Source organism: Pongo abelii, chromosome 8 (assembly GCF_028885655.2).
Source record: "Pongo abelii isolate AG06213 chromosome 8, NHGRI_mPonAbe1-v2.0_pri, whole genome shotgun sequence".
Classification (NCBI taxonomy): Eukaryota; Metazoa; Chordata; class Mammalia; order Primates; family Hominidae; genus Pongo; species Pongo abelii.
Genome location: NC_071993.2, coordinates 71,889,478 through 71,905,628, shown reverse-complemented (window position 1 = coordinate 71,905,628; position 16,151 = coordinate 71,889,478). Strand labels below are relative to the sequence as shown.

Below are 16,151 nucleotides of genomic sequence, written 5' to 3'. Positions count from 1 at the left end.
ACCACCAAGGACTCGGGGGCCTGGGCTCCTGCTTGGCCTTGCCACTGACTGCCAGCAAGTGAGTCACTTCCCTTGCTGGACTGGCTTCCTTGGCTGTAAAATAAGGATGACCCCCTTGCCTTCCCCTCTGAGCTGCAGAAGAACCCAGGCAATCATGTCTGCAGGAGCACTTTGTGAACTGAAGCTCCGTACTTTCAAAAGACACAAGACAGGACGCCTGAACCCCGGGTTCTCTGGCACACACCTGGGGAGCCTAGGGGCAGGGCTGGGCAGAGGCTCTGTAGGGTCTCAGTGTTACAAGGTGCCTCAATATGGACATCTGACATTGTCTCTACTTGAGGACACACAGCCAGAGGCACAGCGACAGGACGGAAAGAAGACAGTCATCATAAGACTGAATACACCACAATTTCCCTAACCCTGTTACGGCATTTCTTCATTTTTTAATAGATCAAGAATCTCTAAAAATGGAAGTGGGCCAGGCCTGGCTCAGCCTCTGAGAGGCCCTGTACCTGCCATTATTTTGGCCTCATTCCTCAGGCAACGGAGCCTGTGATGGAGGCCAGTCCACCGAAGAAGGCCCAGGACTGGAGAGAAGCTTGCCTCTGTGGCCTCCTCCTGCCCTCCCTGGAAATAGCCACAGGGCACAGAGAGAGGAACCCAGAAAAGAGCAAGGTGGGGCCCAGTGGGGACACCTGGGATCCTCCTCCACTGAGGATTAACACCTCATCACACACCTGGGAGAGGGCACCTGGGGAGGCAGTGTCCCTGCAAGGGGGTGGGGGTGGCTGGGAAGGGGCGGGGGGCAGAGGGGCCAGTCATTAAATACTTGCGCCTCTCTTAGAGGGGGCGCCAGAGGCTGTGATAGGCCTGGATAAACAGAAGGAGACAGGCATCTAGAAGACTCTGGCCTCCCACCTCCTCTGCCCTCAGAGGAATTTCCTTGGAGGGCAAAAATGTGCTTATCATCACTCCCTGCGTGCCAGGAGCCGGGCTGGGCCTGGGCTCAGGTATGCCTGCGCCAACACCCACCTGATGCCCGGGGCCTGACCTCCCTGCTGGTCCAGTGGCATCTTGGTGGCTGCCCTAGTCCTTGGTCCCTGCTCCAGGCGGTGGCCCCAATAGTGCATAAAGGGCAGAGAACAGTGGGAGGTGTGAGGGGCCCGGGGCTGTGTTCTGAGCTGCCTCAGGACCCTGGCTTCCCTTCTGGAACATGGGGGTGGGGGTCAGAATTCAAGCCCAAGGAGGTCTGAGGGAGACCCCAGGGCTGGAGCTGAGCCACAGGCCGTGGTGCAGGCGAAGAGCCCTGGACCACGAGAAGAGTGGGATTGCAGGTGCCTGCCCTTTCTCTGGCCCTGTTTCTTCACCTGTGAAATGTGGGGCTCAGTGCTTCTGAGTCTCCAGGATTCTGCTCCCCCAGTTCTTCCAAACTGAGAACTTGGAGATGAGCAGAATAGGAGCCCGAACGATTTCAGACCCTTCACGTCCTCTGCCCTGTGCCTGGGGACAAGGGGTCAGGGAAGGAGCAAGCTGTTTGCATCCAGGCAGAGGTAAGACACCAGCCGGGCCTGGCTTGTCCTTCTATACAGGGCAGCCTTGACCGACTGGCAGGTGTTGGGGAAGACAGCAGGAGGGGGCTGGACGCCCCACCCTACAGAATCTGTTCTCTACCTGAGGGAGCCCTGTCCCCACCATCCACATGTCTGATAGGTGGCTGGCCCACTCTGTGGGCATAATAAGGTGTGGGAGTGGGGAAGAGGCTCAGAGCACCCTCTCCACGGATAAAGTGGGAGACTGGCTGTAGCCAGGGACAGGCACGGAGGGCTGAAGGACAGGGAGACCCGGGGACAGTCGTCCTTCATTTTATCATTCACTCCTTTATCCCACAAATGAATCACTGAAATTCAGGGAGCTGGGCTTGTTGCTGTGTTTGTCCCAACCTCTTGGGGTTCCGGAAGAGGAAGAGATCTCCCCAAATCACCAGCACAGTCAGACCAGCGCCCCAGCCCCTCTTTACTTGAACTCACAGAACTGCTACTTGGAGAGGAGAGGGAGGGGTGCAGAGAACGGGCTGGATGAGATCCTGTCTGGCTCTAACATGCCACAGTGCACACATTTACATTGAGCACCTACTGTGTGCCAAACACCCCATGCAATGCTCTGGGGATGGGGTGGTAAGGTACACAAGGCTGACTGTTCCCAGACCCTCTCCTCAGGGGATCAAGATGGGAGGAATGTGACAAACACACATTACAAATACCAGCAGAAGGACTCTGAAGATACAGCCCGCAGTGTAAGTGATGCTATGAGGCAGCATCCAACCTGTGCCAAATGAGTTATGGCCAATAAATGCTGCAGGAACCCCAAGGAAGGAGCCACACCTGCAACTGGATGCTGGCCAAGCCCTTGGGCGGTCAGAGGCTGGCACACTTCAAGAGCCACAGCTGGGCCAGGTCTGCACACTGAGGCTGGGCACAGTGGTATCTAAACTGTGTATCCAGGCATAGGCCTGGGCATACATTTTTCCCATCCACAACTCTTAGAAGACCCACATTGCTCCTGCAAGGGGACGCGCAGAGACGGGGTTATGGACTGCATGTTTGTGTCCCCCTAAACCCATATGCTGAAATCCTGACCTCCAATGGGAGTCGATTAGGAGGCGGGGCCTTGGGGGAGGGATTCAGTTTAGATAAGCCATCAGGGTAGGGCCCTCATGATGAGATCGGGGTCTGTATAAGAGGCTAGAGGCTGGCATGGTGGCTCATGTCTGTAATCCTAGCACTTTGGGAGGCGGAGATGGGTGGATTGCTTGAGTCCAGGAGTTCAAGACCAGCAAGGGCAACATGGTGAAACCCTGTCTACAAAAAATACAAAAATTAGCCAGGCATGGTGGTGTGTGCCTGTGATCCCAGCTACTTGAGAGGCTGAGGTGGGAGGATCGCTTGAGTCCAGGAGGTGGAGGTTGCAGCGAGCCAGGATTGCATCGCTGCACTCCAACCTGGGTGACAGAGTGAGACCCTGTCTCAAAAAAAAAAAAGAAGAGGCTACATAGAGCTCATGCTCTCTCTCTCAGCCATGTGAGGCTATAATGAGAAAAGTGTAAGCCAGGAAGAGGGCCCTCATCAAACATCAAGTCTGCCAGCATCCTGATCTTAGACTTCCTGGCCTCCAGAACTGTGAGGATAAAATAAATCTCTGTTGTTTAAGCCACCCCATCTCTGGTATCTTGTTACAGCAGCCCACGCCTAAGAGAGATGATATGTGTATCCTCAGCCTGGTGCTTGCCCCAAGATGCCATTAGGCCCCATTTCTCAGGTTTTTTGGTCTCCAGCTAATATACACCCTCCCCTAATCTGGTCACAGGTACTTTCTCTGGAGAAAAAAGAGAATCTCTTCCTTAAACCCAAAGACCTGCCACCCAGCCTGTGGCAGTGATGTGGTAGGATAAGCAGGGTATACCTGTGGGTGGCCAGGCCATTGCCAGGCTCTTCCTGGAGTGACAGCATGCTAAAGCCTCTGCAGATGATTTGGTTTCACCTCCCCACTAAACCACCAGGAAAATCAAGGCCCAGAAAGGTGAAGTGGCTGCCCCAAGGTCACACAGCTAGTTCTGTCCCCTCACTGGGAAGATGAGCAGAGCGCTCTCTCTGGCCCTTGGGCCTTAGGGTAGGACAGAGCTCTTCTGTGCTCCAGGTAGCCTTCTGACCTTTTTGAGAAGGGGAGGGGAGGCTGCTGGCTTCCCATCCTCTCAGGCTGCTGCAAGACTGGAGTAGCATACGACAGCCTCTCCAGGCAAAGAGGGCTCTTCTCTCCCTCTCTTCCCAGGCTTGGAGTCTCGCCGGGTGTTCAAGAGCCCATCACTCTGCTGACACTGCTCCAGCTCCAGTTAGAAGCTGGGGTGGAGGAGAGGTCAGGGAAAGGCCCACCCTCCCATTCTCAAACCCCAATTGTTGTTGTTGTTGTTATATGTTTTGTTTTGTTTTTAGTCACTTTATCTGGCAGAGGACCCAAACCCCAATTATGAAATCCATCCTGACCCACTTTTGGGTTCTTCTCACACACCCACACTTACCCACAGACATCGGCGCAGCGCATCCCCACACTTGCGCTGGTTTAGGTGTGTGGGGTGGGAAGCAGGGAGGGGTGGTCAGGAGGGAGCCCCTTTGTGGCTACTTGCTACTTGCCTTCTTGGTGTTCCTAAACACACGATATTGTTAGCCAGCAGGTAACAATATCCCTGGACCAGACCCCAGGATCATGATGAAGTCCCTGGCATACAGGAAGGGCTCAGATCTGCAGTGAATGAGTGACAGTGAACGTGCAGTAACGTCTTTCTCACAGGGACAGGCATGGTGTGGGCCAGCCCCAGAAATGAGGACCCATCTGGTGGTTTTTCCGTGGGTGAGGAGCGTAGTACCTGCCCTGGAAGCCCTCCGGCCCCCTGACAAGGTGCCTTCACACCTATGCATCCCTTTCAGTTTCCTAGTCTGAAATCGAAGCTCAGAGGGGTTATGTGATGAGCCCAGCATCCTGGGGCCAGTCAGCGGCAGAGCCCGAACTGGCACCCAGGCCAGAGCTGTCCCAGCACACTGCACCCCGGCCCCTCCTGGGTGGAGAGCTGCCTCTGGAGTGTTGCTAGGCCTGGGTGGGGAGTAGGCTATAGGCAGGCTGCTGGAGACACTGAGGGCTTTGGCCCACCTTCCTAGGAGGTGACACTCCTACTCAGGGCATCCTTGAAGGCTCAGAGGACACAAGCCAGAGTAGACTTTGCTCTTCAGGGTAGACCCTTCCTTCTCACTTTCGCTAAGGGTGAGGCCTAGAATTCCCTGAAAAACAAAATTAAGTAAGATGACTTGGATTCAAATCTCAGCTCTGCTACTTACTAGCTATTTGACCTTTGGGTAAGTTACTTCTCTGTGCCTCAGTTTCTACAACCATAAAATGGCAGGCTGTAAAGTAACAATAACTATCTCCCAGGTCCTTGAGAGGCACAAGAGACCACTCAAATTAAAGTGCTTTAATTTGATTTAATTTAATTTAATGGCAGATTGAATGCTCACTGCACCAGGGATTCAACTTATATGAACTGTGCGCCTCCTGGGTGCCAAGCAGTGTGTGAGACACTCATAAATATAATGAACACTTCATAGCAGTGGAGTACAAAGTAGAGAAGAGCCAAGAAGAAAAAGAACAGTCAGTTCTTCATAGCCAAGCTCTGTGGAGCCTGCCCTGAAGAATGCTGTGTAATGGACCTGTCTCCTCCAAGTGTCCATCCCTCTAGGCCCTAGATGCTTTGTTCCAAAGACCTACATTAAATTCCACCCAGTTGTGCAGGGAGTGAATTGGGAGGTAGGAGCATCGGGGAGCAGGGCTTGGAAAAGCCCAGGACTGCCCAGGGCAGGGTACAGCTAGATCTGTAGGCCAGGGAGCCAGGCGGAGTCCACAACCTCCCCCCTCTTCTGCCAGAATCCCCTCCTCCCTGGCAGCCGGGCACCCAGCATTAGAAGAGATCGACCCAGGCACAGGCTGTAAGAGCGCTGAGCCCACTGGAGGGGAGGATTACTCAACTGGTAAATCCTGCCTTCCCTATAATCCTGGTGCTCAGAGAAAGATGCTAAGCTGTGCTTCCTCTCAACCAGCTCTGGCCAATTCCAAAGTGGAGCAACTCCCCAAGTTTTCTTGCTCTTCTTCATTCTCCTGACCCTTTCAACACGATTCCCTCAAGTTCCCCCTTCAGTTCTGTCCACACCACTGAATAAGGCATTTCCCTCCCAATCCTGCTCCCCAAGAGTATCCCACTCCTCCTGCTTGCCTCCACCCTACTGGGGCAAATGGGGGACCCTGTACCATTCTGGGGTTATGAACAAGGTCCCAGTTCAACCTTGCAACCCCTTAAGGGGTTCAAACGAAATTCCCATCTCTCCTTTGAGGAACCAAGGAGCATATTTTCCAAAGAGCTGGCCTAATGGAAATATAAAGCCGGTTGCTACTGGGCCCAGTTAGAGTGCCTTCAGCCCTTAGGCAGGAAGTAGGGCTTCTTCTGGCAGAAGAGGGATATGTTTGTAGTGCTGGCGGGGACCCTGTGTACTGTCTGGGCACTGCACAACTTCAGGGGGCACCATTTCTATTGTGGCACCCCTAGAGTTATGCAATGCAGTGGCTCTGAGCTAGCAGCCTCCTTCCTGCCTTTCTGCAGAGGCTGTCAACAGATCCCCAGGGCCAGGCCCTCTTGCCCAGCCTTCTTTGTCCTACTTCTCTCCCTGACCCTGTCCTCCTGCAGCCAGGACTACCTGAAATGGGGTTTTAGAGGACATCTGCCCTACAAAAGCCTGAGGCTACCAAAATCAACACACGCCTAAAGCTTTCCCATGAATCTTATATGTGCAAGTCCTGAAGACTTTCAAATCTAGTGCCTTTCTTCTGATGAGCATGAGAGGAAGGGGGAAGTGGTTGGCACCAATACAGAGAGACAGGTGGGCAGCCCAGTGCCATGGGGTCAAGCAGTAAGTCATTTATTCTCACCCACCGAGCTGGCTATTGGAAGCAGGTGGAAGAAGGGAGGAGGGGAGGAATTTTTATTTTAAACCTTTCCTGTTCTGATTAAGCATTTCTTTTCCCTCTGACCTTCACTGGTCCCATTTTGGCAGATCAAACAGCCAGCGAGTTGGAGGGAGGCCTAGGCCAGTGACACATGGATTCCGGATGGGCCAGCCTGCTGCCGCCCCCTCGCTGCTGTGGCCGGGCTGCTGCCCAGGAGGCGGCAGGAGACTGCGGCTCATCTGCGCCGGGCCTGCAGGTGCCTCGGGAAGGCCTCGCGGAGCTCCAGGCTCCTGCGGCTGAACAGGTCGCGTGTGGGGAGAAGGCGGAGATCAGCAGCCCATCGGGGGCCCTGCCACTCAGCCTGGAGACCTGGCTGCCCGTGGTTCCTGCTCTCCTCTGTGAATTACAACCTGCCAGTTTGACTTTGGGGAGAAACAGTCACTTGTCTGACGGTAACAAAAAGATCCAAATCTCTGCCTCTTCCCATCACTTGGCTGGATAGCCTATGAAGCATGTGTGTTTTAAACAAATTTCCAAGGAACTTGTGGATGCACGCAGTTTAAGAGAAAACGGGAGAGGTCATGGCGTGGCCTGCGTTGTACTGGGTGGGTCGGACGAGGGAATCTGGGGAAGGAGGAGTAAGGGCCTGGGTCCTACAAGAGGTTTTCTGGGGTCAGGGCGGCGGTGAGCACCAGGTCGCCAGGAGCAGCCGGCGTCGCCTCTGGCGCATCCGGGCCCATCCCCCACAGCACCCTCAACGATCTCGGGGTCCAGCCACACCCTCCGCCCGCCCTGCCTCACTCCTGCTTCCCCAGCCCCCAACCCGGCCCGGCCGGGAGGAAGGAGCTGGCCCCGCCGGGCCGCCGCCTGCGACTTCCCCTCTGATCCACAGGTGCGGGTAAACAAAAGTGCCGCAGCCACACCCCCGCCCCCACCCCGCGGAGTTCGGCCCAAGGTTACGCCGGGGTTCGGGCGGCGCCCGCCGGGGGCCCCCAGACCCAGCTTCTGGACTCTCCCCGGCTTCTCAAGCCCACCGGGCCGGGAGCCTTCCTCCGGCTCCGAGCTGCTCCCCTCTCTCCAGGCTGGGTTCCCCCCTGAAAGGTTGGTCCGGGAAAACCAGCCTGGGTCCTCGCGCGCCCTTCTGCACCGGGACCCCAGCCCACCCCTGTACGGACACGCCTTCCACCAATCTCGCCTAGGAAGGCTGCTGGGACCCCAGACCCAGAGCCCCGGCCACACTCAGGTCCCATGCTGTCCCCCTCCCGCAAAGCCCACGGTGGGAACAGAGGGCACCGCGCGAGCCGATGCCACCCTCACTGCCGGCCCCACCCAGACCTGTCGGTGCTGCAGTGCCCCGTATGTGCAGCCTGCAGCATCCCAGCGGCTGGGGCAGGCCCGGGGGCGGCTCGCACAACGCAGCTGGGGACCGGGTAGGGGTCCAGCCGCAGCCGGAGTCCGGGTCCCCCCGGCCCCGCACCCCTTCCCACTCCCGGCCCGCAGGGGAGACCCCGGAGCGCGCGCCCCCGGAGCGTCGGGCGGGTGTGGGGCTGGGGTCCCGGGGCTGGGGGGTCCCAGGGCCGCCGGCCCGGGCCGCAGGGACAGGGGAGGGGCGGCCGGGCTGTGACCCCTAGTACTGTTTACTCTCCGTGTAATTAGCCGGCCGGGCTGCGGAGCCTTGGGCTGCGACGTGCAGCGGCCGCTCCCGCAGACCCCGGAGCTCAATCCCCGAACCCGCAACCCCGGGTCTCTGCCTTGGCAGCCCTGCGGACTCACGTCTCGGAAGCGGTTCCAGTGCTTGATCTTGCCGCTGTACTGCGAGATGGACGACAGCCATTGCTCGTCCTCCATGAAATTGCCGGGGGTCTCGCCCTCCTTGAGCCCCTTGGCGTCGCCTTCGGCCAGGGCTGCCGCGGCCAGGAGCAGCAGCGGCAGCACCAGCCGCCCGCAGCCCGGGGCGCGCATCGTGGTCCGGGTTCGACCTGGGGGGTCTTGACTTCTGCAGTATTTTAATGTCCTTCCTCCCACCCCGCTGCTGGCGAAGCGCACGCGGCTGTCCTCAGCTCTCCTCCCGCGGTCTGCCTCCGGTGACTGGCGGAGAGTGGGTCGCGGCTGAAATGTGACCTGGTTAGGAGATGCACTTGTCTGAAAAAGCCCAGCACTGGACGCGGAGAGGGAGAGAGAATCAGAGAGGCTGCGCCAGCAGGGGCTGTAACTGTAGCATCAGCATCACGTTTGACATCATCATACCTGGTTTAAAAAAAAAAAAAGGAGTGGGTAGATTTCAAAGCGAAGCGCTCTCTGGATGAGAGCGCCAAACGCCAGCCAGCCGCAGCGGGGCCCAGCCCCGCCTGGCACACAGGGAGTTGCAGACCAAGAAATCAGAATCCCGAAATGTCCCTGAGCTCCCTCCAAGGATGGAGAGCAAGAAGGGCCCCAGGATCTCCCCGGGGAAGATGGGATGGGGGAGAGGGCGCAAAACTCTCCGGTTACAAAGCCAGCCAGGCTCAGGTGTCGGAAAGGGAATTTGGCCAGACACTGTTTTTCTCCCTTTGCCTCCCACCCAGAGGGGCCTGCGCCACAGCCCTGACAGCTGGCTTCCTGCGAGTTATGGCTCTACCGTAATGCGTGGCTTCGTTAAGACAAAAGCCGTAGAACAACTGGCTGCTCAGAACCATTGCTCCCCAGCGGCACCGCGTTGCGCAAGGCAAGGCCTGAGCACTGAGTGGCTGGTGAAACAGAGGCAGATGTCCTCCTCCCCAGGCAGCTGTTTAGGGGCTGTCACCCTTTTTGTTAGCTCTTCCCAGGACAACCCTAAAACGCAAATGTCTGACCATTTCATCTGCCTTGGAGGCTGCAAATTTGGAAAAGGCATATTTGCTTATGGTTTTTTGACTTCAAGTTAGTTTGAATAAGCCACTGGGGAAGCCGGGGAGTGGGGTGCTGGGGTGGGGTGCTGGTTTTGTTTGAGGTGTTTCGGGTTTTGTTGAAACTGTGACCCTCCTTATTGGCTGTAGATTTAAATGTTGACATACCAGCGGGGAAGGCTGGAGGCTGGCCACAGTCCCAAGATCACAGCAGAAATGGGGACAGGTTTATATTACAAATACATTAAAGAAGAAACATCATCTGATAGGACAAAACCTAGTGAACTTTTGGGACCCAAGCCCTAGATTGTGTTTTTATAAAAAGACTTAGCTGCTGTGATCTAAAAATAAAATAAAATTTTAAAAGGCAATGAAAAACATGATCTTAATCAGTAGGAAAAAACATAGCTTACGAGGTTCCTTGTCACCCTGAATCTGGCCTGTCTGGGAACTCTGAATGCCTCAGTGGCTCAGGCTGGAGTCTCGTTGGGAAAACAGAAAACAATAGCTCCCTTTCCGTGTTTTCTTGTTTCCTTTGCTGTTGGATTTAGTGGTGGTGCTGCAGTGAGGCCCTGGCCATTGACGTCTTCATCTCACAGTAATAAAGCATTCTTCCTGGGTGTGTCCTGGCGCTGTACAGTGAGAGAGCACGGCTTGCTGTCGTGGAGACTAGGGGACAGAATCCCACTTACTGGCTGGATTCTTGAGCAATTACCTATTTTCTATCTAAAATTAATGGTAATACCACCATGAAAATTGCTGTGAAGTGCAAGCAAAATTACATACTAAGTGGGCATAATGGGCATTTTTTAAAAAGTTAGTCTTCCCTCTGGTTGGGAAGAGAAGGCTATGGTGTCCCATAGTTCTGAAGATTTATCAAAATTTGCCATCTTTTCCACCATCTCAATCCTACAATCCTAGTTTTTTTTTTTGTTTGTTTGTTTTAAGCAAAGCTAGCTATATATCTCTAAGGCACTTAGGAGATAGATACCAGATACCACAGCTCTCCCATTCCTGTGCTATCTTAGGGGCTTCCAGAGTTACCCAAGTTGCAGAATAAAGAGTTTGGAAAGGTGCTGTCAAGATGCCCATCAATATGACAATAGCTGTCTCCAGACTCTGAGGGTCAAAATGGCTCCCACAGTCCCAGGTAGCTTCTCCAGTGGGATTTGCCTTCTGTAGCACCTTCAAGCTGGGTCAATACTAGTCCTGTGTCAAAAGCTAATCAACATTCCAGTCCCATTAGTGAAGCCAATAGTAATGCTGTTTAGGAAGAAGAACCAAAATTTCCAGATGACTGGTGTAAAACTTGTAGGAAATGGCCAATAGTTATAGTTTACAAAGAAGAAAAAAAGGGCCAGGTGTGCTGACTCACACCTGTAATCCCAGCACTTTAGGAGGCCAAGAGGCAGGAGGATGGCTTGAGCCTAAGAGTTCCAGACCAGTGTGGGCAACATAAAGAGACCCTATCTCTATATAAAATTTAAAAAATGAGCCAGGTTGCACACGCCTGTGGTCCCAGCTACTCAGAGGCTGAGGTGAGAGGATTGCTTGAGCCTGGGAGTTAAGGCTATACTGGGCTAGCATCGTGCCACTGCACTCCAGCTGGAGAAACAGAGCAAGACTCTTTCTCAAAAGAAAACAGAAAAGAAGAAAAAGAAAAGGTTTTCCTTTTTTTTTTTTTTTTTTTTCTGAGATGGAGTCTCACTCTGTCGCCCAGGCTGGAGTGCAGTGGTGCGATCTCGGCTCATTGCAACCTCTGCCTCCCAAGTTTAAGCGATTCTCCTGCCTCAGCCTCCCAAGTACCTGGGATTACAGGTGCCCATCCCCATACTCAGCTAATTTTTCTATTTTTAGTAGAAATGGGGTTTCACCATGTTGGCCAAGCTGGTCTTGAACTCCTGGCTTCAGGTGATCCTCCCTCCTCAGCCTCCCAAAGTGTTGGGATTACAAGCATGAGCCACCGCACCCGGCTTGGTTTTCCTAATGTTTGAAAGAATTACTGGCAGGTTAGCCTTTTCAAGACAATGGCCCCAAACATGAGGAGCTGCTAGGTATATGTATTAAGTGGTACATATATTTTACACATTTTTCTGTTTGCACTTAATATTTAGCAATTCTAAAATGGAGAAGAGAAAACTTAGTTTCCTAATAAGAAACCCAAATTGAATACATCAAGTTTCGCTCGTTGCCCAGGCTGGAGTGCAATGGCACAATCTCAGCTTACTGCAACCTCTGCCTCCCAGGTTCAAAAGCAAATCTCCTGCCTCAGCCTCCCAAGTAGCTGGGATTACAGGAACACACCACCACACCCAGCTAATTTTGTATTTTTAGTAGAGATGGGGTTTCTCCATGTTGGTCTGGCTGGTCTCAAACTGATCTCATGTGATCCATCCGCCTCGGCCTCCCAAAGTGCTGGAATTACCAGCATGAGCCACCGTGCCTGGCCTGAATATATCTTAAAACCCATTTAATTCCATTGCTAGATGACCCCACAAGCACAAAAAGATAAACACACAAAGATCCAGAATTGTTCATAACAGCCCATCCTGGAAACCAATTCAATGTTCATTAGCCAGAAACCACCTACTTAAAGGATAAAACATACCTATAACAGACTATTGTGCAGACATTAAAAATAATGAGGTAGATCTGTATCTATTAAAGACCAATGTGATCCACTATGTATTGCTGGGTGAGAAAAGCTCATTATATAAGATCATATATAACAGGATCCCATTTGGAAGTATAGTATAGTATAGCCATTCTCAAACTTTCTGGCATCAGGAGCCCTTAACACTAAAAAATTATTGAGGACCCCAAAGAACTTTTGTTTATGTGAGTTATATATATAGTGATATTTACTGTATTTGAAAATCAAATTATGAATTTAAATTTTTCATTTTTTTTTTTTTTTTTTTAAGACGGACTCTCACACTGTCACCCGGGCTGGAGTGCAGTGGCGCCATCTCGGCTCACTGCAAACTCCGCCTCCTGGGTTCACGCCATTATCCTGCCTCAGCCTCCCGAATAGCTGGGACTACAGGTGCCCGCCACCACACCCGGCTAATTTTTTGTATTTTTAGTAGAGACAGGGTTTCACCGTGTTAGCCAGGATGGTCTCGATCTCCTGACCTTGTGATCCGCCCACCTCGGCCTCCCAAAGTGCTGGGATTACAGGCGTGAGCCACCGCGCCTGGCCTAAATTTTTTATTTTAAAATAATAAGTGTACCCATTTCATATTAACAGAATATTTTATGAAAAACAACCATCTCTACCCCTCCCCCAAATTAGTAAGAGACTGGCACTGTTTTACAGTTTTACAAATCTCTTTAGTGTCTGGCCAGAAGAAGACAGAGTCTGGCATAAGCTTCTGCATTACAGCAAGCGTATCTGTTTGCTGGGGCTGCCGTAACAAAGTACCACAGATTGGGTGGCTTCAACAACAGACAATTATTTTCTCACAGTTCTGGAGGCTCAGAGTTCAAGATCAAACTGTTGGTGGGTCTGGTTTCTCCTGAGCCCTCTCTTCATGGCCTGCAGGGTGGCCGCCTTCTTGCTGTGTCCTCGTTTCCTCTGTGCACACACTAGTCTGGTGTCTCTGTGTGTCCAAATTCCCTCTTCTTATAAAGACACCAGACAGACTGCATTAGGGCTGACCCTAACAGCCTGACTTTAACCTAATCACCCCACTAAAAGCCCAATCCCCAAATAAACAGTCACATTCTGAGTTACTGGGAGTTAGAGCTTCGACATGTAGATTTTGGGTGGTTGTGACTCAGCAGCAGGTATAAATGAAAATAGCTAGTAAGAGCACAGTAGAAGCACTGGCAGCAAACTGAGTTAATCTCTGAAAACACATATATTTATACCCTAAATCTATCAATTTACAATATTCTAGAAAACAAAAGTACACACACACACATTCTACTGATCATCAGAGTGATGTCACCATGTCACAGAGCCTCTGGAAAACTCCAATGAACACTCGTGAGAGAATGAGTTAAAAAGGCACATAGCACCTTAGTGTTCTTATGAAAACAGTTTGGACCTCCTCATAGACATCCCCTAAAAGGTTCCTGGGGACTCCTAGAAGTCCAAAGTCCACACTTCGAGAGCTGCTGGTACAATCTATATGACTTAAGGCAATTTTTTTTTCCTTTTTTTTTTTTTTTTTTGAGACAGGGTTTCACTCACTGTCACCCAGGCTGGAGTGCAGTGATGTAATCATGGCTCACTACAGCCTTGCCCTCCTGGGCTCAATTGATCCCACCTCAGCCTCTGAAGTAGCTGGGACTACAGTCGCATGCCACTATACCTGGCTAATTTTCTTTTGTACTTTTATTTTGGTAGAGACAGTGTCTCACCATGTTGCCAGCCTGGTCTTGAACTCCTGGGCTTAAGCAATCCTCTTGCCTCCCAAAGTGCTAGGATTACAGGTGTGAGCCACTGCCCCCAACTTTAAGGAAAATTTCTTAACCTTGTTAAGCCTCAGTTTGTAAAATGGGGACAATATTACCTACTTAAGTGGGCTATTGTAAAGACTGAATTAATGTACAAAAAAATAACAAATGTGAACACTCCACTAATATTAGCTATTATTTGTGAAAAATTTCTTAATTCCTCATATTTTATATATGTCTAAATGTATAGGGAGTAGTTACTTCTGGAAGCTAAAATTTATTTTCATTTATTATTATTATTATTTTTTTTTGTAGAGATGGGGTCTTGCTAGTTTGCTGATGCTGGTCTTGGACTCCTGGCCTCAAGCGAAACTCTGGTTTCAGCCTCCGATTTAAATTGAAGTATAACACACACTGACAAAAGCACAAAGGATAAACTTGATTATTTTTCATAAAGTAAACTTGTCTTCGTTTAAAAGGACATTTTACAAAAAAAAAAAAGCTATTAATAAAAACCAAAATGGCAGCCACTTTCCTCACTTCTAGCAGCAAGAGCTTGAACATTCATGCTCCCTATGGTATCAAGATGGAAGCTGACAGGTGTTCCATTGACTCAACTCAATACACCTCTAGTGCCACTGGGTTCCCTTGAGCTCCAGGACAGTGAGCTCCAGCACAGTACAAGGGCAAACAGGAACCAAATCTGAATTATTACGATGCTGGATTCTACTCAATGCCCAGTTTTGGAAACTCTAGAGCTTGCTTTAAAAATAATCATTATAAGAAACATTTACAATGTGTCTAAAATAAAAATTACTCTCCATAACAAAGTTCTATGTATAACAACACTGATTCTGTGAAGTAGCAAGTGAGAGATTTTTTTCCCTCTTCCTCTTAGAGGAATTGAGGGTGAAGTCAGTGCCTCAAAAGCTGGCTGGAGCAGTGTTAGGTACAATGAACTATTTCAGTGTAGAATGAATTACAAAACGGTAATATGAAGGAAGGTTTGATTGTAAGCACAGCAGCAGCAAATCCTCCAACATTTACCCCGTTATCATTTGGTGAGAGAGGAACCCTAACTCTAACCCTTTTACTGTTGTTGCTCTCTACCATTTAGCTTTTTCATAAAAGTTCTACATCAAAACTGTTACTCCCTCTTCCACAACAGCATTGAAAACTGTATTTCCTTAGAGCTACACTGTCCCCAAAATTGGAATACAGACTTCATGAAAGAATATTTTATCTCTGCCTACCACTGCAGGTGGAAAAAAAGGAATTTTTTAAAATTTAAATTTTAAAAATTTTCCAATTCTACCAATACCTACCAACTTACAAAACTCTAGAGAACACAGAAATACACAAACACACATTCCATTAACCACCAGAGTGATGATGCTGTCGCGTCATAGAGCCTCTGGAAAACCCCACTGTATAACTGGTGAGACAAAGGGAGGGAAAAAGGCAAACAACTTCAGAAGAATTAATTAACAAGACATAGGGAAGAGTAATCACTAAATCCTCAATAACACAATTTCCAATTCTATTTAGAATTTGGTATTCGGGCCCAGTGTGGCGGCTCACAGCAGTAATCCTAACACTTTGGGAGGCCAAGGCAGGAAGATGTCTTGAGCCCAGGAGTTTGAGATCAGCCTGGGCAACACAGTGAGACCGCATCTCTACAAATTTTTTTTTTTTTTTAAAGTAGCCAGGCATGGTGGTGCACGCCTGTAGTCCCAGCTGCTCGGTAGGCTGAGGTGGGAGGATAGCTTGAGCCCAAGAGGTCAAGGCTGCAGTGAGCCATGATTGTGCCACTGCACTCCAGACTGGGTGACAGACTGAGACCCTGTCTCAAAAAAAAAAAAAAGAATTTGGTATTCAATATATAAAGCTAAAGTTTCCAAAGACAAAAAACTTAAAAAAAAAAGTTTCCTACAAACGTTAAGTCATAAGTCTCAGACACTCAAAAGAAGTGACATTTACTTCCTGGCTGAGGTTGCCCAGTGGCTTGTCAGAAAGAAACCAACGAGAGAGGCACATCAAGATGAGATGGGGCATTAACTCCACAGTCAGCTTCAGAATTCGGCACTGTCCCTGGAGCACTCATTCCCAAGTGCCATCTAACAACAATCTGAGGTGAGGTAAAATCTCAATTTGTATAGAAAATGAATATCCGTAGAAAGAGGAGGCCTTCTGGGAAAAAAAATCAACCTTGCGGCCGGGCGCGGTGGCCCACGCCTGCAATTCCAGGTACTAATATGTAAGTCCTCCATGAATGATCCAGCTATGCTGGTAAATAAGTGAGGGCAACATTGTATCCCAACACAGGAAGGGGTCAAATTCAAA

The 16,151-nt window shown here is 50.7% G+C and overlaps 2 protein-coding genes across 6 annotated transcripts in view; both read right to left on the bottom strand.

Moving 5' to 3' along the window:
- Window positions 1–8,502, bottom strand: part of SPOCK2 (SPARC (osteonectin), cwcv and kazal like domains proteoglycan 2) — a 29,199-nt gene extending 20,697 nt beyond the window's left edge. For 3 of the 4 annotated variants that reach the window (XM_054522488.2, XM_054522489.2, XM_054522490.2), the window contains exon 1: window positions 8,314–8,502. In XM_054522488.2, coding sequence (XP_054378463.1) covers window positions 8,314–8,502 — 189 coding nt within the window. The remainder of the gene's footprint in view (window positions 1–8,313) is intronic. The other variant, XM_063727608.1, reaches the window with a different exon arrangement.
- A 149-nt stretch (window positions 8,503–8,651) lies between these two features.
- Window positions 8,652–16,151, bottom strand: part of ASCC1 (activating signal cointegrator 1 complex subunit 1) — a 126,597-nt gene continuing 119,097 nt past the window's right edge. For both annotated transcript variants that reach the window (XM_063727611.1, XM_063727610.1), the window contains one exon: window positions 8,652–8,787. In XM_063727611.1, coding sequence (XP_063583681.1) covers window positions 8,782–8,787 — 6 coding nt within the window. In that variant the 3' untranslated portion in view covers window positions 8,652–8,781. The remainder of the gene's footprint in view (window positions 8,788–16,151) is intronic.